The sequence below is a fragment of the Ostrinia nubilalis genome, chromosome 30, assembly GCF_963855985.1.
Source record: "Ostrinia nubilalis chromosome 30, ilOstNubi1.1, whole genome shotgun sequence".
NCBI lineage: Eukaryota > Metazoa > Arthropoda > Insecta > Lepidoptera > Crambidae > Ostrinia > Ostrinia nubilalis.
Window position 1 is genome coordinate 6,250,593 of NC_087117.1, and position 22,873 is coordinate 6,273,465.

The window sequence follows — 22,873 nt, forward strand, 5'->3', positions numbered from 1 at the left end:
AATCAATGTGCAATGTTTGTGGGATATTGACAAATAGATTTGTTCAATAACAATTAATTTTGGTTTTAATTTTAAAATTATTATGCCCTACCTACCTACATAATAAGTAACTCTCTACAACAATCATCTGAGGTGATATTATTAATAATGTAGAATTGAACATAATAGTATTGTTCCTGTACTACTTGGCGTAAAGGTTCAAAATACAATAATGCCAACATTGCCAACATAAGAAAGCAAAATTATGCCTATTTCTTTTAAAAAACACCATAACTGGATACTACACAATGCTTTCATAAAACCCTTTGTTACAGAAACAAAGGAGAAAGTATAACTTTTATTGTTTTATAGGACTAATGCTATTTACCTACAACTATTATTTTTGTCTCAGTGTATATTTAATATATAAATAATACATACTAATTTGTACAAAACTAAACGACTTAATAAATCTACTACGAGTATAAGCACTCTACAGTTAGCATGTTTGGCATAAAATAGGATAATAACACTTACAGCATCATAATAACTATAATGCTAAAAAGGTTTTATAGATTATAGCACTTTATCAATTTTATTATAATTAACAACAACAAAAGAACTTAATTATTATTATTAAACAACTCCTGAAATCGGCAGGCAACCCTAACGGTCTATGTGTGCGTGCAAGAAAATACAGAGTAATGTTAACTACATTCACACAGACAACCGTCGGCCGCGGGCTGAGACGGGCGTGTGTATCGTCGCGGACTCTTATTTTTGTCATCGTACGCCATATTGTGTCTATTGTCAACCATAATTCCACCATAAAAATCCACATTACCAATTTCCGATTTACACGCGACGTGCAGTTAAAAAATAACAATCAACTAATTTAAGTGCTTATTATTATTGTTGCGTTATCTGTGGAGATAATTATTTTAATTATAATCGATTTCGGAGTTCCGTATCCTAGTGAAATTTAAAAAGTGATTGTTTTTTTTCCGGCGTGTTTCTTGTGTTGTGCCAGAATTAGCACGTGAAAAAAATAACTTGAGAACAGTCAGTGTGTTAAATATAGTGCAATGTCTACGCTGAATGTTAAAAATAAAATTGCATTTGTCTTCGTTGTGTGGACATGATGTTAAATACATTTGTTATGTACAGTTTCGGTGTTTTTGTTAAGTTAAAGTGAATTACTTACTGGATTGCCAGCGCCTTTTTGGATTTTTTCGGAAATGGAGAAACCTACTTTCAAGGTACCTTTTTTGTTATTTTTTATCTGTGTTTTTAAATTCGTCCACGGAACTTGACACTTATCATTATCATCATCAATTGAGTGACTTTTAAATTAATTTAATTAACAAAAGAACAAATTAGAAATTAAAATAAATGATTAAAATGAGATAATAATCGAGAAGACAATGAGCATAAATGAAAACATTAAAATTGAATCCTAAATGTTATGATTCTACTTTAGTTGGTGACGTCATCCATTGTTTCCGACTCGTAAACCTGTGTACACAATGAGTGTTTTTTCTTTACGTTTTTACATAATCAATACCTACTTACTTTTCGATACGATTTGCCTAAATCGATTTCTTAGTATGTTTATGGAATAATTTCATTAATAATTCAATTCAAATCAAAGTTGTTTCGAATGAATTAGAACGATTGATCAGGAATTAAAATTGAAGAACGTAATTATTATGAACAAACTCAACCCTGCTCCGCCATATCAGCAGCGCTAATGATGGGGGCGCGTAGCTAGGATATCGATATCGATGATTTGTTTCTTGTAATGGTAATAGTATGACATTTCACGAATTTCATAAACTTTAACAAATAATATTTAAAATTGAGTGTTACATTTGTTTTAGTTTATATTACATAAACATTTTGAAATGCTATTTTTGTTTGATGCATTTTTTTGGTAATGTCGCTTGGTCTGCATTTAGATTTGTTAAACTACGTAATGGATTGCAATTCAATTCAGCAATAATTAGTGATCAAGAGGAAGGTTTAATGCATTCCACTCATTCCACAGTGTGAAAGAGGTAGGTCGAGTTAAAATAAATAAACTTTAAAGTGACATGACGTCATAAGAATCCAAAACTCCAAACATATTATTTTGTAATGTATAAAATATGATTCCATCCATAACCAATGTTTCTATTAACTGGAAGTTAATTATAAGTAAAAAAAATGTCGTCATTTTACGTATTTAACATATTTTAGGGATTTTAACATGTTCTTAGTTTTCTCATTGTAAATTTAAATTGTCAAGCAGATAAACATTTAAATCTGCTTGTCAATTTTAAAATTTTATTTTACTTGTGACGACTAATTTTAATAAATCAATATAAATTCACACACCATAATGTTTTTTGATAACTTTGGCTTAGTTATCGATAAATTGAATTAATGAGTATTTTAGAAATGTGAATCTTCACTAATAAACAGTAGTACCTTGTGCCGTTGTAACAAAGGCGATTATGCAACAAAAAACGTCCGTCCGATGCGCGTTGGCTTATGGCTAGTTAGCAGAAAAACGTGTCAGGGTCATATTTAACACTAGTGGAGTTTAGAAGTAGTTTTTTGAGATATTATGTTTTTACCTAGGGCTCGTTCCCATTCCCACGGCTATCCAGTTTTGCGGGATTTGCAGGACGCTGATCGATTTAATATGGTTTTCTGACCAATTATTTTTGCTTATAGTTTTCATTTTTCTGCTCACTAAAAAATTAATATTGCTGACTCTATAAATAAAACCCATTACTCACCTAAATAATATGTTTTTTTACTGTCGATGATTGTGTCGATAGTAAACTGCAGCTTGAACTCTCTACTGAACTCAGTCCCATATAAATTAGGGGTCGTGGTTGACTGGATAACGATTTCCACGCTTACGGAGTTGCGAGCAAAGCTGTTGGATATCCATACTCATATTATGCGAAAGTAAAATTGTCTGTATGTTACGTCTTCACGTTTATGCAGCTGAATCATTTTTGATAAATTGTGTTGGAATAGAAAAAAAAACAAGAAAAACTTATTTTCACAAAAAAAAACTTAATTTTAATTAAAAAAATAAGTAAGACACCAAAATAGAGATGGATGGAACTTAGGAGAAGGGCAAGCCATTGATTTATCGATAAAAAGGGTGAAATAGGGGATGGAACTTTTATGCTTAACCCCTTTTTTCTCGTGTAAGCAATAAAAAATTATTATTAGCTTTTTTGATAATATTAAGTTGTGCAAATACGTGATTGCTTTATTAATGATATAATTAAAACGGGAGTGAAGCTACAAGCAAAAACCAGTTTAATTAATGATCATTAAGCCTGTGATAATGTACTAACAACGTTCAAAACTCGACTCAAGTCTCAAACTCAAGATTGTGATTGTTCTATTTCATATTTGGACCAAACTCAGTCTCAAATCTGTTCTTGAGTGTAGATTCAAAATATAACCCTTATCTGGTAGATAATAAAGCCTTTCGTAGAATGTTCGCGAACGTAGACCAATTTGTACAGGCATGCGCACTTGGTGACCAAACTAAGACTTTATCTACTCGGCTTAAAGTCTAGTTTCACGAGAAGTGACGCTTCCTTTGTGATATAATAACTAGTTAGGGGTCGTGGCTTCACCCGTGTGGATAAAGATTTTTTGTATCATTAGAAGATTATAAATAGCTGACCAGGCGAACTTTGTTCCGCCTATGTTCATCAGAAATAATGCAGGATTCTAATGGTTAAAGAATTTTACAAATTGTTCTAGTAGTTTCAGAGCTTATTCAATACAAACAAACAATCAAATCTTTATAATATTAGTGCAGAAGACAAAAATATTGTGCCTAGCCTAGCTCGCATCAATATGGTACTTTTGTTAACCATTGAAAAAGAGGCTGACAATAGTGACTGAGTTTCTTGCGCATCTTCTAAGCATTAGCCCATATTTTTGTCCCAATACAGTAAAATTATCAATAAGATGTTTTATAGCGCTTTTATAAAGCTAAAAATAAAATATTTTCATAACTAAATTCAACCGTCACTACAAGTATAACATTCGCAATAAAAAAGTAGCTCGTATTTAGTTAGCAATAAGGACGACCTCAAGGTCACTGTACTAGATCTGATCTACTCTTGTGAGTTCGTTCTTAATTGTTTAAAATAGTTTTTACTAAACCTGTTATTGTAACAAAATGATGATCATAATAATAAGTTTACTACTCAATTTACAAGTGTTTCACACGAAGCGTATTCGACTTTGAGGCTATGATTCATAAGGTATTTTTTGCAATGTCAACTACCCTGAATATTTTGACATCTGCCACGTCACAAATATGTACAGTCGTCAAGAAATTAACTGACCATTAAAAATAAACGATTTGAACTTTAATACTTCGGCGTAAGGTTAAAAAACAATTTTATTGAGATAAGGAGATTGTGGAGTGGAATAGTAGGAATATTGTACAGTTGTTTTGGTTGTGAATTGAAACTTATTGCATTAGTATTTTTTATGAAGTATTGTTATTATTATGCACCGCCTACCTACTCAAATTCTCTGTTTGGCCTAAAGGTTAACTGGTAGAGAGTACCACACGGCATTAATATCGCCTTTTGGAATTTTTTGTGTGCAATAAAGATTTTACATAGATAAACAAATAAACTTGAATATCTAAAAATTTTTCTTTCTTTCTTTAATTAGGTGAAATAATGACTGTGTGTTTGGAAAATCTATTATTTTTTTATTACAAACATAATAACATAAAAAATCTAGCATTGGTAATGAATTTAAAGATTATCTGAGACAAACAGAAATACACACAGTGCAGCTTTTGCATATTAATTTGTAACTATAACAAGCAAAGCCACGGGCAGAAGTGAGTCTCACAACTTCTCGAGAAGGTAATATTAAACCAACAACAATAACTCGGTTACGTGAGTCATGATGACGTTTCAGCGTGTGTTGAATGTATCGAAAACATGGTGTCGTATTGATCGGGTTTATCGTTCAATAATTAATGATTAAACGAACTTAAAAAGTGAAGTTCTATCATAATTATGCGAGGGCTTTGTCCGAAGAGATTAGAAATAAGAACTATGTAGTATCACGTACGGTGATGCCAGTTTACGCACTGTTAGTTGAGGATATTTTTTTTTTTTTTTTTTTTTTTTGTGGGTATCTCAGTTTACATCCCATTTGACATTGGTATCCGTCGTCAGTTAGTTTGGAGTAGTAATTTGTATTTTTTATCATTTCACTAATATGGGGGTTTGTTTTTAATAATATATGATTGTTAAAGACGGGTGGGAGGGTTTCTAATCTCTTCGGACAAAGCCCTCGCATAATTATGATAGAACTTCACTTTTTAAGTTCGTTTAATCATTAATTATGCTCGTGCTTTGTCCTCGAGATTAGAAATAAGAACTATGTAGATTTTGAGAGAACTGATGTGAAATGATAATAAAAACAAAGCTGTTTATTACTTTGCAAAAATAATAAATCATTGGTAAGAATACAATGCTTGTTTTATAATTACTATTAAGTGTGACATAACTGTCATAGTTACCCGAGTGAATACTTTCGTATAATTGATAATTAAGGGTAAGTAATTAAAGGCAAGTATAATTAGCTGTTATATTAGCCATAATGTAAGTGGGAAAGTTAATTATTGTTTCCCAAATCAATTGTCAGTATTAGGTTCTTCTGTCAATTAAATGTTGATTGTTATTTCTGGACGCAATAGGCATTCTGTTAAAGAATTTGCCCAAAGTACCTATTTGAAATAACGCTCCAACCGGGGGTAATTCTGATAATCAAGATTAATTCCTAATGTATATGCTCTAGACGAGGCAGCATGCCTCGTGCTGTGAGTGGTGAATATCAAGGTGTCAATATCACAAGCCTGCAATGTTAATTGAACTAAACTTGTGACTAAACTAAGTGCTCTTTGTTAGAGCGGTAAAAAATTTCGTAAGCAACACTTTGCACAAAATGCTTGTATATGACATAAATTGTCAAGACAATACCAAGATTGATTGTTGTGCACTTGGGCGCGATGTCGTGATTAGATTGAATATTTGTATGCATAATATTTGAATGCTTCTAAGGAAGGTTTGAACAATGTGTGTAATAATTACACTAACTAATGACAGTAAAATGGCTAATTTCTAAATATTTTAAATTTTTCGGAAACCATAATATCTGATTATGTTTCCAATATGACAGCCAAATTAAAAGACAAGCTTATTACAGCTATCGAAATTCACAATTTTTTATTAAAATAGTGGAATCTAATACCTCAATGAATGATAGTTATGGCAAAAGTAAAACAATTTCCTTGAAATTGTTTAAGGAAATTGTTTTGTACTGCTTGATCATCAGACAATGATGAAGATATAATATCCATAGATAAATGAAGATGTAATCTTCGTTTTATATGAGACATTTAGACACGTGTACGTGTAGCGTTTTTATTTTTATTCAATTAAAGAAACAAAGCTAGACTACGTTATAAGGGTACTGCTAGTATACCCGTCGCTTGATCTTGTGATTTTTCGCAATGTATGTGTAATACAAAAAAGGAAGGAAACCGCAGAAATAAGCTTGACCTTGTTGTCTTAAAATTTTTAATTGCGTATGCATCGGGGTACCTATCTAATTTGGGGTATACAGTGTGAGTCACGTTAAAGTGTACATATGAAAATATATGAAACTAGACCTATTTTTATCGATAAAAAAGAGGTCAAAAAATTTTTGAGATTTTTTTTTAATTTTTTATAAAATTTCTTTTCTTCCAATTACTTATTGTAAAGAAAACGTAATAACTTTTAAACTAAGCGGTATATCCTGATAAAATAAAAACAGTAATAATGCTAAATAACAGGCGATACTAAAAAAAATACATAAAATACCTATATAATGCCAACAAATAATAAAAAATGATACTTTTTGAAAAAAATCTGCTTAAAAATTCGTATTTTTTTGGTTATTTGATAAATTTCTACAAAAAATGCCCCTATAACAGGTAGTTTTTATTACTTTTTATTATTCTCTATCGTATAACTTTTGTAAAACCAAAAATCGCATGTCTCTATCCCTATCACAACGTTTGCAATGATCGTTTGAACTAAGCCTCTCCGGGCGCGCCATTCAACGCTTCGTTAACAACGGAACTGAAAGTGACTCTAGATTTGTAATTTTGATAAAGACAAGTTAGATTTTAAATAAAAACAAAAGATTTCGAAGTAAAATAAGCATTTGAGTTAAAATTAAAATTGTCTCTACCTGTAGCGGAGAAAAATGTGGTGGCAGGCCTTTGTTCAAACGATCATAGCAAATGTTGTGATAGGGATAGAGACATGTGATTTTTAGTTTTACAAAAGTAATATGATAGAGAATAATACAAAGTAATAAAAATCACCTGTTATAGGGGCATTTTTTGGAGAAATTTATCAAATATCCAAAAAAATACGAATTTTTAAGCAGATTTATTTCAAAAAGCATCATTTTTTATTATTTGTTGGCATTTTTTGTGTATTTTTTGTAATGTTTTAGTATTGCCTATTATTTAGCATTATTACTGTTTTTATTTTATCAGGATATACCGCTTAGTTTAAAAGTTATTACGTTTTCTTTACAATAAGTAATTGGAAGAAAAAAAATTCTATAAAAAATTAAAAAAAAATCTCAAAAATTTTTTGACCTCTTTTTTGTCGATAAAAATAGGTCTAGTTTCATCTATTTTCATATGTACACTTTAACGTGACTCACACTGTATAACGATAACGAATTTAGCAAAATTAACGATGCCACGTTCTCCAAATGTAAAAATGATAAAATGGTGAATTTGGTAATGTCGAGTCCATACTAATATTGAATGGACTCTTCAAGATTCGGTATCTACCATGCTATTATCTAGATAAGATAGATCATTAGATAGGACACATCATTGTGTATTGATGATTATAATGATTTTTCTAGTTTCGCATCATTGCCACAATTATTTTTATTTGTGTTAAGTGGGGGGAAACTGCACGCCACCTATGCGGTGTACAAAACTGAATTTCATTCTGAGAAACTGAGAATTTTGAAGATCCTTAGTAAATACTTTAAGGCCAAGAAAGGTCAATGTTTGGAATCTTTGCAGATTAATTCTTATATTATGTTTTTAATATTAGATAATATTAATAAAATAAAATAGATGTTGGACCATGGGTCCCCAGAAGTTTCCCCGTAACACGCCGCCCCCCATCCCGTAGTTGAGACATCGGAGTACTATATTTCATGACACTTTATATAAGTTTATGAATAGCCTGATATAATTGCAATTTTTCTATGTCCGAATATAATCATGTATTATGTGATTTATACTGACATTTATTATTGGTTGTGAGATTGAAATCACATAACTCTATCCTAGTACAACAGAGTCACTTATTACTAGTGACCACTGATGGTAAAAATTTAAAAGCCAACCGACATATTTTACGAGATTCAACTGTTGCGGTTCTGAGCTGGATGCGGCTGGTGCGCTCACGAGCATGACACGTGATGACTGTTTTGAAAGTCAGGAGGTCAAGTCCTCTGTTTTCATCGGTTGTCTGCCTTTCGGGGAAGTCCCTTCAAGGTTAAATTCGTATAAGAAAGGACTTTTTTGGTGGCTGCTGATTTGATTTTGGGATTCAATTTCAGATCAGCCCCAAACTTTGAAGTTCGCTAGGCAGTTTTTAGTGTTTTGGAAAGTTTTTATCAAAAGACATGGAGTCAATCTTCGGTGTTTGTAATAAATAAATAAATAGATAAGTCTTTAGAGAATAGATAATTCTTTGAACAATTTCACACAGCGCCAGCTGGCACCAAAGTAGGTAATAATTGATCTTATCTTTAATGAGTCTAAGTAGAATTACGTTTTTTCTGATAAGGAATTCTTAGTAGACAGTCGAAAAAATGCGATTGGCATCGATAAGAAATTCATATTAAGGTAATTGTGTTGAGGCTTGTCCTACACAGGATCATCACCAATATTACAATCTCATCATGAAGGGGCGCAGCTGTTTCAGACCAACAGCGTTGTAGGTGTCGAATCTAATTGATTTCTAGTTTCAGCAGCAGCGGAAGCGGCGCAGATGGCAACGAGAGCAGCAGCGTCGGCGGCGGCAGGGTTCGAGGCTAAGGGTTCTGAGTCCAATGTTTCGATAGCTACTAATGGTTTTTCACCTGCTAACGATTTGGCGTGTATCATAATTATCACCGCCCCGTAGTGTGGATATGAACCCATCAAATCATGTCTTATTAAGACAACTCCCAATTTCTAAACAAGTAGGTATGCATTATTGCATTTTTTTTTTTTTAATGTGATAATGTACTTTTACAAGTATGGAACAGCCCTTTTGACTGCCTGCTAAAATATGTAGCGGGTAGGTAACAACTTAACACGAATTTTCTGCATGCCTAGTAATATTAACGTTTATATCAATTTAAAATTAAATATTATCGCCAAATTGTTATCACCGAAAAACTTAGACTTGAGCTTACTTGACTTGAAGAAGTAAGTAGGTAAGACAGTAAAATTACAACCCGTTGTAGTTGCCCGCAATACCGTAAGTATCGTAATATTTTTAGGATTCTGCGTCTGATTTAGAGGGTAGGTATTGTTGATAATACCGCAAACCATCATATTATAAAAATCACACAGCTCCGCAGTATGGTAGTATGGGTAATTATTATTTAAAAAAATAATTAACTTCGAACATCTGATTTAGAAGTAGGTTATTAATGCAAAGTTTTTAGTGCCGCAAACCCTTAGATATAGATAAATCATTACATTACGAACGTCTGATTTGGAGGCAAGTATATATTAATATCGCAAACTGTCAGACAAAAATAACCACACAAATTAAATAACGTGACAACCCGTGTACGGTTGCCCGCAATATGGTAGTATGTGTAATGATAATATTGTATTAAGTAAATAGAATTTACTGTATTCGTCTGAATTAGAGGTAGGTAATAACTTAAACGTTAAAACGCAAATCGTCAGACAAAAAACCACAACTAGCATAACGTGACAACCTGGTATGGTTGCCCGCAATATGGTAGTATGTGTAATGATAATATTGTATTAAGTAAATAGAATTTACTGTATTCGTCTGAATTAGAGGTAGGTAATAACTCAAACGTTAAAAACGCAAATCGTCAGACAAAAACCACAATTAGCATAACGTGACAACCTGGTATGGTTGCCCGCAATATGGTAGTATGTGTAATGATAATATTGTATTAAGTAAATAGAATTTACTGTATTCGTCTGAATTAGAGGTAGGAGTAGAACTCGAACGTTAAACCGCAAACCCTCAGACAAAAAACACAACTAGCATAAGGAGACAACCCGGTATGGTTGCCCGCACCATGGTAGTATGTGTAATAATGGATAGAACTTACTGCATCTGTTTTCTTCTTCGTTTGGTTGAAGGCGATGAACTTGCGTTTTTTCTAATTGTCTGAATTAGAGGTAGGAGTAGAACTCAAACGTTAAACCGCAAACCCTCAGACAAAAAACACAACTGGCATAAAGAGACAACCCGGGATGGTTGTTCGCATTATGGTAATGTGTAATGATGATGTTCTTCTTCTTCTTCTTTTGGTTGAAGGCGATGAACTTGCGATTTTTCCAACTGTCTGAATTAGGGGTAGGAGTAGAACTCAAACGTTAAACCGCAAACCCTCAGACAAAAAACACAACTGGCATAAAGAGACAACCCGGGATGGTTGTTCGCATTATGGTAATGTGTAATGATGATGTTCTTCTTCTTCTTCTTTTGGTTGAAGGCGATGAACTTGCGATTTTTCCAATTGTCTGAATTAGGGGTAGGAGTAGAACTCAAACGTTAAACCGCAAACCCTCAGACAAAAAACACAACTGGCATAAAGAGACAACCCGGGATGGTTGTTCGCATTATGGTAATGTGTAACGATGATCTTCTGTTGAACCGCTTGAACGACGTTCAGCACCCAATATCTTCTGCTCCAATTTATTTATTTTCTTCAGCAAATGTTCCTTATCCTCATTTGACGTTTTTCGTTCGGCATTTTGACGACACAAAAACACTATTTTTAACACTGGGTACGTATTTAAGTAGAAGAAGTGCGAACTGGCAGAGCACTGAATCGTGACTGACGACGGATACCAATGTCAAATGGGATGTAAACTGAGATACCCACAAAAAAAAAAAAAAAAAAAAATATCCTCAACTAACAGTGCGTAAACTGGCATCACCGTACGTGATACTACATAGTTCTTATTTCTAATCTCGAGGACAAAGCACGAGCATAATTAATCTTATGCTTATCTTTAGTCTGGGAATTTGACTGAAATTAGCGCATAACTTAGGGTTATTTCCCACGGATCCTGTTTTTTTGTAGGACCCTGTTAAGTTTCGTGTTTTTCATACTACCGTTTGCAGTCCCGCAAAAACGATCTGCTGGAATTTGGGACTCAGTTTTGTCATTAAACTGGACCAGTAAAAATAGGATCCATTTTAATTTAAAGTATTGTGTAATAGAAGTCTTCCCACTAGCAGGTTCCTACATACATGATGGAATTCGTTGCCTGCTGCTGTCTTTCCTGAACACTATAATCCGGGCCTTTTCAAGGAGAGAGTGAATAGGCACTTACAGGACAGATAATTATGTACCATCCTAGACTGCATCTCAGTTAACACCAGGTGCGATTGCGGTCAAATACCTGCCTTGTTATGCATAAAAACAATACATTTGTAAACCCGCATCGCAAAAAACCGTACCTGCTTCCAGCTACGTCGTGTGAACACACAAGTCCAGGATCCAGTAAAGTAGGATCCTGCAAAACTGGATTGCCATAGGAATGGGCCCTTACTAAAGAATCATGGGCCGAGTAGGGATACTGGTGTCTAGTACTAAGGTCTAGTAGGGAAGAGATAGGTACTACTAACTTGTACTAGCTGTTACAATTGAGTTGATTAACACTAGTTACCAATAATTGAGGCTACAATAGCTACAGTCAGTGTCGGACTGTGATGGGTTATAGGTGTTAATTGAAAAATGATAAAAGAATAACAGAGATTTTAATAGATTTACACAGGAACTACAGACACTAGACAGCCTTACAGACAGAGAGACCGGAAACAGCAAGTGACAGATGTCAAAAAAAAAAAATTGTATTTGCGTTTAGAAATTACAACACTGGCCCTTAAACCAATACAATTTTTGGTTCTCAAACATAGAATAGTTCACAGTATTTTGCTTGATTTACACAACATTTTGTAATAGTTTCATGACAAAAAAAAAATAACACGCATGCAATTTTAGAACAATCTTAGAATTACACAGTTATCATGTTTACAACTTTAACAGTAACTGGTTCACAAACTTGTTATGAACTTCCTTAGGCAGTGGTTTTGTTAACAAATCTGCTAACATATCTTTTGTACATAGATATTTTACATCAATAGAACCATTACATATGTGATCCCTAATGAAGTGGTGACGAATATCGATGTGTTTAGTTCTGGCATGGAACATCGAATTCTTGCACAATTTTTGTGCTGACTGATTGTCATTATAGATTGTAACTTTACACAACATACCCAATATTTCCTGCAAGAAATTCCGCAAAAACAATGCCTCCTTACAAGAGTCGGAGAGTGACATGTATTCCGCCTCCGTGCTCGACAAGGCCACAGTTCGTTGTTTTCTGCTTTCCCATGACACTACAGAGCTACCAACCTGAAACACATACCCAGTATATGACCTGCGATCTCCTTCATCACTCGCCCAGTCAGCATCTGCGAAGGCCGTGACGTCTAAGCCACCCTTTTTGAAAACTAGACAATAGTTCATCGTGCCTTTCAGGTAACGAAGAACCCTTTTTGCTGCCTTCCAGTGGATTTCTGAAAAAGACTCATTGAATTGGCTTAAATAGCTGACTGCATGAGCGATATCCGGTCTGCTGCAGACAGCAACGTACATAAGACAACCTACTAGGCCTCGGTAATCTAGGTTATCATCTTTCTGATTACCCTTTGGCAGTTTTATTCCCGATTCCATTGGTGTGGGTGATGGATTACAATCGTCCATTTTGAATCTTTGTAATACCTTCTCAATGTAGTTTGTTTGATCTAAAGTTATTTTGTCATCATATTTAGAAATTCTAATTCCCAAGATGTATCTAGCTGGCCCTAAATCTGTTATCTCAAACTCACTTCTCAATTTCTGTTTTATATCAATAACCTCTTCATGAGCATTGGCTGTGGACATCAACAAAATGTCATCGACATACAGGGCTATTACAATGAGCCTATCATTACTAGATTTATAATATACACATGGTTCCAATGATGACTTGTTGAACATTAATTTCTCACATAATTTTTTATTTATCTTTTCATACCACGCTTTTGCTGCTTGTTTCAAACCATAGATGGCCTTATTAAGTTTGAAAACTTTATTTTCTTTGCCTTTTATAACGAATCCTTCAGGTTGCTCCATGTATACCGATTCATAAAGGTCGCCATTTTAAAATGCTGTCTTAACATCCAAATGCTCAATATTCATTTCATATTCAGCAGCGATAGCTAACAGTGTTCTAATACTAGAATATCGAACAACTGGTGAAAATGTCTCACTATAGTCTATTCCATAACGTTGTGTGAATCCTTTGGCAACTAATCTAGCCTTATATTTCAGGAGCTCACCATTTACACCCAATTTCCTCTTGAATACCCATTTACATTTTACAGGGGTATGACCATGAACTCTATCCGTAAGTGTCCAGCATTGGTTGGCATTGAAAGATTCATACTCATCTGCCATTGCTTGTTTCCAGCAGTCTGCATCAGGAGCACCCAGCGCCTCGTGCACCGTCTGTGGCTCATCGGTGTCACCATCACACGCAGTTCCTTTTACAAGCTGTGCTGCCATGTATTCAGGACCAGTTTCTTGTTCTGAATATGAACTCGAAGATTCCTCTTCAAAATCTGGAACATATGTTTCATCCGAAGTATTATCTGTATAGAAGCTTTCCTCACTCATAGAATCATCAACAGATATAACACTGTGTCTCGGCTCAAGCTGATTTGAATATGTGTCATCAGAATTTACCTCGCTTAATGATTCTGAGGGAGGTTCAGTCATATTTTTCTCATCTATAATTACCTCTGTGGATGATTCTTTTGTACAATTATCATCATTTGACACATTTTTGTCATTAATATATTTATTTTCAAAAAAGGTAACATTTCGTGCCTTTATACAATCTTTAGGGTTATCAGGGTTTAACAATCTATAGCCCTTTGTATTTTCGCAATATCCAACAAAAATATACTTCTTGGCTTTGGGTTCCAATTTGGTACGATTATTTACATGTGCATAAGCGATGCATCCAAATGTTTTTAAATATGAAACTGATACCTTGCGATTTGTCCACTTCTCTTCAGGAGTGTGCCCCTTGACAGCTTTAGTTGGTGACCGATTTTTCAAGTACACAGCTGTATTCACAGCTTCAGCCCAATACTCTTGTCCAAGCCTGGCTTCCTGGAGCATACAGCGTGTCTTCTCCATGATGCTTCTATTAGCACGTTCAGCAACTCCATTTTGTTGAGGGGAGTATGGTACAGTGGTTTGGTGTACTATACCATTCTCCTTTAGGTAATTCTGAAATTTCAAATTACAGTATTCAGTTCCATTGTCAGTTCGAATGATTTTAAGTTTCTTATTAGTCTGATTTTCAACTAGAATTTTCCAAGCTTTGAACGTGTCAAACACTTCATTTTTCCCTTTTAAAAAATATACATAAGTTTTTCTAGTAAAGTCGTCTATAAATGTTACAAAGTAGCTTGCTCCACTGAAGGATTTACAAGGCATGGGACCACATAGGTCACTGTGAACTAATTCTAATACCTCCGTGGCTCTGTTAAAAGAATTTTTGGGAAATGGCAATCGAGTTTGCTTTCCCTCGACACACGATACACACTTTTCTATGGTACTATTATCAAATGAAATGCCCATTACCATACCTTTTCTCATAAGTTCCATGCTGCGATGATTGAGGTGTGCAAGTCGTCGATGCCAAACCTGCTGCGAAACTTCTTTCTTCTCAGTAGCAGCTGTCATTGCAGTTGCTGATGAATCTGCACTGCTTGAAACTGGCTCCTTTTCACAATATATCTTGTCAGTATTACCTAAATCTGTTGGAACGAGAGAAGATTCGCATTTTGTGGCAAAGTTACAATCAAGATTAGGTGGTTCAATTGTGTCAAGTTGATAAATGCCATCATGTTGAGTGGCTGTAGCAACTATTATACCACTATCATAAATTTTACACGTGCCAGAACTAAACACTACTTTAAATCCTTTATTAACCATGGCACTGACTGACAGTAAGTTAACTGTTAAATTTGGTACATAAAATACGTCACTTATTGTCCTTACATCACCATTTTTCAAGTGCACTTTTGCAAAACCTTTACCAGCTGTGTATAATTTATCACCATTTGCTACAGGGTAAATCCGCGAAACAGTAAAAAACTTATGTTCCGATCGATAAAAAAAAAACTGTTGTAGTTCTGGTAAATTAAACTTCTGAATAACGATTCATACAAGTTTCCACATAAGGCGCCATGATCCATATTGATTAAATACTTCAAGTTATTTCGATAATCAAGAAAACACGCACTAAACGTCATTACCATCACAGTAAAAATACTGACCTTTGCCGTTGTCTTTTAATTTTTTTTACTTTACCTATACACAGACCAGATTTTGATTATAAATTTAAAATGTACATATTTACCGTGACAAAATAACAAAATTATATTGAAATCGTATTAGCCAATAAAATGGAATCATGAATTGAAATATTGTCACGAGAAATCGTCATAGCCATCGCGGCAGCATCAAAGGTTCTTTAATGTGGCCGCGACGCGACTTATCCCCGCTTGTGTCCGCGCGTCCCACTCTTCAATTCGTTGCTCGTAACAGAACAGAATGCACGTAAAATTTACGCAGCTCCGAGACTTTTTAAACTCGGAAAACGAGAGACACTCGCAGTTTGTCATCGGCTCGCGTCATTCCCATTTTGTGCGATTTGGTAAGTTTTATATATCGATATTTTTCTAATAATTAGCACTTTGTAGCATGTGATTACAATAAAAAAATGGCGATATTGAGGTGTCCCAATAGTGGTGACAATTATTTTTATATAATTTTAAAATCGTTTTCGTCATTACCATTAACATCATTACCATATCATTTAGGCTTATGGTGATGACACTTTGTATATGGTAATGATGACTATGAATGGTTTCCTAAAAGAACAATGGGACAAAACGTCCCCAGAACTGTAGCACTTTAATACCTACCTTATAATATGATAGTACATGATAATACTATAATTTTATTATAATATGACAGCTCAAGTGTGACATGCATGTCTCAGAAAAAAGTTATATCTAAAATAAGAATCCATAAGCAACCCTGAAAAAATACATACAAAATCACTTTTGACCGACTTCAATGGGTATCACGACAGCTTGACCCCGGGTCAATTCGACTCCTGTGACAACTCGACCCCTGCGACAACTCAAACCCTGCGACAACTTGATTTTTGTCAACACTCAACACTTTTGACTTACTTCAAATGGTTTCACGACTGCTGGACCATACGACAGCTGAACCCTACGACCACTCGAACCCTCCGACAACTTGACCCCTGCGACAACTCGATTAAATTACTTTTGACCTACTTCAAACGGTATCACGACTGCTTGAGCGTTAAGAAAACTCGACCTGGACACCTCGATCCTTGCGACAAGTCGATCTCTATTACAACTCGACCCCTGTGACAAGTCGAACACTGCGACACGTCAACCCCTGCGACTACTCTGAGCATTTATTCTAGATTCTGTTCAGGCATTGATTATAAATGAGCTAAATGGTTTACAATAAGTATCATAGTTGTCATCGGGTTGTCATAGGGAACCTACGACAGTTCGACAACTGGACCCCTGTGACAACTCGACCCCTGCGATAACAAGATTAAATTAATTTTAACCTACTTTAAACGAAGCTCGACCCTACAAAAACTTGACCCGGACAACTCGACCCCTACGACAAGTCCAAAATATTCAACTATGATACTTATTGTAAACCATTTAGCTCCATCAATCAATGCCTGAACTGTATCTACAATGAATGCTCAGAGTAGTCGCAGGGGTTGACGTGTCACAGTGTTCGACTTGTCACAGGGTCACAAGTACAAGTTGTCGGAGGGTTCGGTCGTAGGGTTAAGCAGTCGTAGGGTCCAGCCACTAGCGGCGTAAGGGGGGGGCGGTCCGCCCCGGGTGCCACTCATCAGGGGGTGTCAAAAGTCACGCAGATTAGTACTCACTGGCGCTAGTATAACGAGGATATGCCATGCTTGGGGGGGGGGGGGGGGGTGTTGCGATTAGTATCATATAGCTCATTCGAACTAACACCTTTCATTCAATCGGTAACCCAAAAGAGGGGGTGCACCAGACCATTTTGGGGTGTCTTACCTCCCCACTATATGTATACCCAACTTACTTACATTAAGGACTTATGACGGGGGATGCTGTGCTGTGCTATGCCCCGGGTGCCAACCCATGCTACGCCGCCACTGTCCAGCAGTCGTGAAACCATTATTTTGAAGTAAGTTAAAAGTGTTGAGTGTTGAAAAAAATCAAGTTGTCGCAGGGTTTGAGTTGTAGCAGGGGTCGAATTGTCCCGGGGTCAAGCTGTCGTGCCCTTTGAAGTTGGTCAAAAGTGATTTTGTATGTATTTTTTCAGGGTTGCTTATGAATTTTTATTTTTGATATAACTTTTCTGAGACATGTCACACTTGAGCTGTCATATAATAAAATTATAGTATTCAATTCAATTTATTCATTTAAAGATAACAATGATCCACATGGTTAGTAAATGGGTGCCTTATACAACTATGTTAGTAATTTACTTATTATAACATACCACTAATTATCCAACCCGTTCGGTAAGAAGTAGCCGAAGGAAATGTCGGATAATAGGAGAGTCGTACCTCTCCGCCACGGTCTTCAGGATACTGTTGGGGCTCGCCCGTATCCTACTGAGCAACGAGGCAGTCTTCTTGCATAGGACAGCAAAGAAGCCGTCAGTATGCGACTGAGCAAACATTTCCGAAGCACTGCAGAAGCGAGGCAAGCCCAACAGCACCCTGAAACCGTTGTTATATTGGACCCGAAGGACGCCAAGCGATTTCTGCGAGTACGTGGTCCATAGGTTTCCCGTGTATAGACTCTGACAGTATGCTTTAAACAGAGTGATCTTGACATGGTCATTACATCGGGCAAACCTGCGAGCCAACATATTACACCTTACTGCCAGCGCCCTTCGTTCCCTCTCGATATCAACATGATCTTTAAGGTCATCAGTAACGTAGTGTCCGAGATATTTAAATTTAGTGACTCTGTTTAACTTTACCCCATTCAGCAAGAGGTCGGGTACCACGTTTGGACATTTACTGGCGGCCTTAAATACCATGTATTCGCTCTTCTTCACATTATACAAATAAGCCATGGCATTTAGCATACGCTTCACACACACCCACCATCTTTCTGAGAGCCCCCATTGTTGGCGCCAGCAGTACCATATCATCAGCGTAGCTTATGTTGTTGATACAAACACCATCTACCCAGCATCCGATACGCATACTGCTAAGGGCAACAATGAGGTCATTTACGTATAGGTTGAAAAGCCTGGGAGACGTCAGCCCACCCTGTCTCACCCCGCACTGCAACCCATACTCCTCAGAAAAAACGTTAGCCCATCTTACGCTGTTAATCTGGTTAGCATACTAATAATGGAATATTTGTGATACTTCTGACGGGACGCCCTGCCTCCTCATCTTATCCCAAAGGATGTCATAAGACACAAGATCGAACGCCTTGGAGAGGTCGAGGAAGCATGCGTAAATGGAAGTCCCCTGATCCGTGTAGTACCTGACAGTGTGCTTAAGACTAAGGATGGCGCTCTCGGTCGACAGTCCAGGCTTAAACCCGAATTGAGCATTATGTGATTTTAAATATTTATCTAGTAGAGAGTCAAGCACACTGTCAAGGACCTTTGCCGTGATTGTAGCTAGAGAGATCGGTCGGGTATTAGCATGGTCTATCATACAAGGTAGGTATTAAAGTGCTACAGTTCTGGGGACGTTTTGTCCCATTGTTCTTTAAGCTTTGTTTTTAAATGAGAAGGTTTTTTATTAGTTTACGAAAAGACGTTTTTTTATTCATTTCTTGTATGTTGACTATTGTGTAAGTCTAAGTAAGAGTACCTAGGCATATTTTTCAATCAAAATCCTCATTGGTGTAAATATATATTTTTTCTGATTCTGAATAATATTAGGAACGTAAAAAAAATTTAACTAATGTCCGTATTGTTCCAAATTCAATAAATTCATTAAAATATTGAATACATTTATTTTTATTTCCAACCCATTCTTTAATAGGTACGTGCTTAGCTAGGAAAATAACATAGATAAAATTGGTGTTTAGCTAAACAATTATATTTAAATTTTAGTTTTTAAGTAATTTTAATTTAATGTATTACTATAAAATATATTTCGTCATCACCATTAACATAAGATCATTACCATTTTAATAAAATCATTACCATTAGGAAAACGTCATTACCATTTTGTGAAAAAATATTTGGACGCTTGTTACTTCTAAAATCACGATTGAATCTAACAGCCTCACACTGATCTAAAAAGCTTATTGCTTAACCTTTCAGTTTAAGCTAGTTTGCACGCATCCCTGTTAAGTTTTTCAAAAAACGTAAAATAAATCCCGCGGAATAAAATCGGCGGATCTACCCTACATTAACTTCAATTGACTTTTCATCACTCAAATCACTTAGCACACTTTTATCTCCGCACATATGTCCCGTTGCACCACTATCGACATACCACTGGCCGTGTTTGATGTTTGCTGACAGCGCCATCAATAGCGCCTTTGATGCATCTGGATTGGTCTTCATAGTCTTATTGTATGATGACTGAGGACAATCTTTGATGAAATGTCCTACTTTCTTGCATCTATAGCATCTTGGTTGTTTTCTAGCAAGCAGGGCAGATGCAGCTTCACTTTTATCGGTTCTTCTAATATTTTCTTGGAGTAGTTTTCCTTTCACAATTTCACTGGACAGTTTTACATTCGAGTTCTCCATTGCCATGATGAGTGGCTCGAAGTCTGATGTCAGGCCGCTAAGCATGATAACAGCCACGAAGTCATCTTCCAGGGGTGATCCAATTTCGCTTAGCTGTTGTGCCAACTCAGTAATTTTGTTGATATAACACTCCATACTGTCGCTCTCGTCCAATTTAGTCGAAAATAAGGTTCGGAGGAGCCCTAGCCTCCGGCACAAACCTCGATCTTCATAGGCCTTCTCGAGGCTGCTCCAGGCCTCGTGTGCTGTCTTAGCGTTTCGAATGTGTGGAATAGCTGATGGTTGAACGGCTAGTGCAATACGAGCCAAAGCCTTTTGTTGCTTCTTCCCATCACTTTCCTCGTTTTCCACACAATCCCAAAGGTCGTCCTGAATTAAAACCATTTTCATCATGAATTTCCATGAACTGTAGTTGTCAATGCCCTTGAGTTTCTCGATGACTACATTTGGAGAAGCAGAAGACATGATGCTGACAAAATCTCACCGTATTGTAATAAGTTAGTTTGTTTGTCAATTGTACTATTTCTTGGAAATACGAATTATAGCGACATCCTGGGCCCATAACCTGATGGGTTATAGGTGTTAATTGAAAAATGATAAAAGAATAACAGAGATTTTAATAGATTTACACAGGAACTACAGACACTAGACAGCCTTACAGACAGAGAGACCGGAAACAGCAAGTGACAGATGTCAAAAAAAAAAAATTGTATTTGCGTTTAGAAATTACAACAGACTGCCCTCAATCGTGGGTCAGTCGGGGCTTGCTCCATGTCCGTGGGATTATTGTGGTGTAACACGAGCATGGAGGGGTTAACGGGTCTATTTGTATTGTTTTGTACAAGTCTAATATTTAAAAAAAACGCATAAATCTCTAAACAACACTCATAATCCTAAAAAAAAACTATTCGTTTTGTTTTAAACTGGATAAGGGCTTACCAAACTTTTTTTTAATGTGACCTTTGACCTATGACTACTGTACCCTTGGAGGTTTGCAATGTATTTGTGCGGCACACTGCACACAGTTTGGGAACCCCTGATAGATGTAGATTTAATTATTTTATTCAATAAATTACTCAAATCAGTAAACAAATGATGTCATAGGGTTTTTTACTGTAATAATCTTTGGGGAAATCGTGTTTGACAGATCACATAAGATTTATTTAAATTGATTGTTGTAAGTAATAATAATAACTACTCAATTTAAAACGGTATTTTATAAATATAATTTTTTGTACTTTTTTGTAGGATGTATTCTTACTTCTCTCCCAAGCAGCTTTCGGCTACGGTAACTGCGACAAATTCCCTCTAGTCCGCAGTATAAAGTAAAAGTAGTAATCTTTTCTGGATGTATTCTTATTAAATTATAATAAAGTAGCGGAATTTAAACTGGAAATCGTAAAGTAACAAAAAATCCGCAATTCCAAACCATTTTAATCTAGTTACTGCGTGCTATTTCTAATCCAAATGTGTGGGATTTTTGCCACACACGAAGGTAGCGCTGTGCTGAAGTGTCGTTTTATAATTACACTTAATTAGCTGACCCCGCAAACTTCGTAGACTAAGAGTTAATAAATATCGCGTTTTAGATTTTTCGATATTTTAACAGTTGTTCTGCTATACTATACGCATTCAACATTCAGAGAGCATTCAAATCGGTTCAGCCATTCTTAAATTATAAATGATGTAATTAACCCGACTTTTTTACTGTAAGGGCAACCCACTAGTCATTATCTACTACACTTTTGTTTATTGTGTATTTGTGTCTTTCTTTGGCCTAGTTTCTGAATTGAGATTTTTGGCTTGAGCGTGCTCATTTTCTCATGTAGTATGAAATTTCATATTAAATTCATCCTTGAGTAGCAGATGCGCACGTCCAAGTTAAAATATCAATTCGGAAACCGGGCTTTTGTCTCCATTTATCGATATCTTAAAGTCGCGGAGCAGCACTTTTTTTTTTTCAATTTTTTGACTTTCATATAAAGAATGATATGATATTGTAAGTTTCTAAGGACACGGAGCAGCACTAATTTTTGACATTGTCACATTCAAATTCAAATTAAGAACACAAACTTTAAATTCTGTACGAATCTCTGCCACAGACTGTACTCAGTGTTTACTGTTTATAAACATTGACTGACCATAGATTTGGCAAGTGCCCAAGACCGTGTATATTTTGTTCAAATATGGCCCATATCTCTGGTGGTTAAGCACTAAAATTACTCTTGAATATTTGGGTTGATTGATTGTCAAATTCGATTTATACTTTGTCATTCGTGAAGTTGGTGCGACGCCATTTTGTGTAAACGTCAGCGTACAGTCGGTTGAACTATTTATGATAAAGTAACGTAATATTATGATAAATGAGTATTTTTACTTCAATTTTTACTATAAGTAAAAATAAGTAGGACTAGGACTTAGTTAAAAAGGCAAGCGTGAGACGTCGACCCACAAGGTGGACCGACGACATCATAAAGGTAGCAGGAAGGCGCTGGACGCAGGCTACCACAAAATATAACCGGGCCCGGGCAACATGGAAAGCATTGGGGGAGGCCTTTGTTCATCAGTGGACGTCCTATGGCTGAGGTGATGATGATGAATGGTCGCTTATAGGAATCAAACCTAGGACTTC

General features: G+C 35.7%; 1 protein-coding gene across 1 annotated transcript in view; it reads left to right on the plus strand.

Annotated features, from left to right (window-relative positions):
- Positions 1-718: 718 nt before the first annotated feature.
- LOC135085950 (AT-rich interactive domain-containing protein 5B-like) overlaps positions 719-22,873 on the plus strand; it is a 108,661-nt gene continuing 86,506 nt past the window's right edge. The window contains exon 1 of the mRNA XM_063980733.1: positions 719-1,238. Coding sequence (XP_063836803.1) covers positions 1,218-1,238 — 21 coding nt within the window. The 5' untranslated portion in view covers positions 719-1,217. The remainder of the gene's footprint in view (positions 1,239-22,873) is intronic.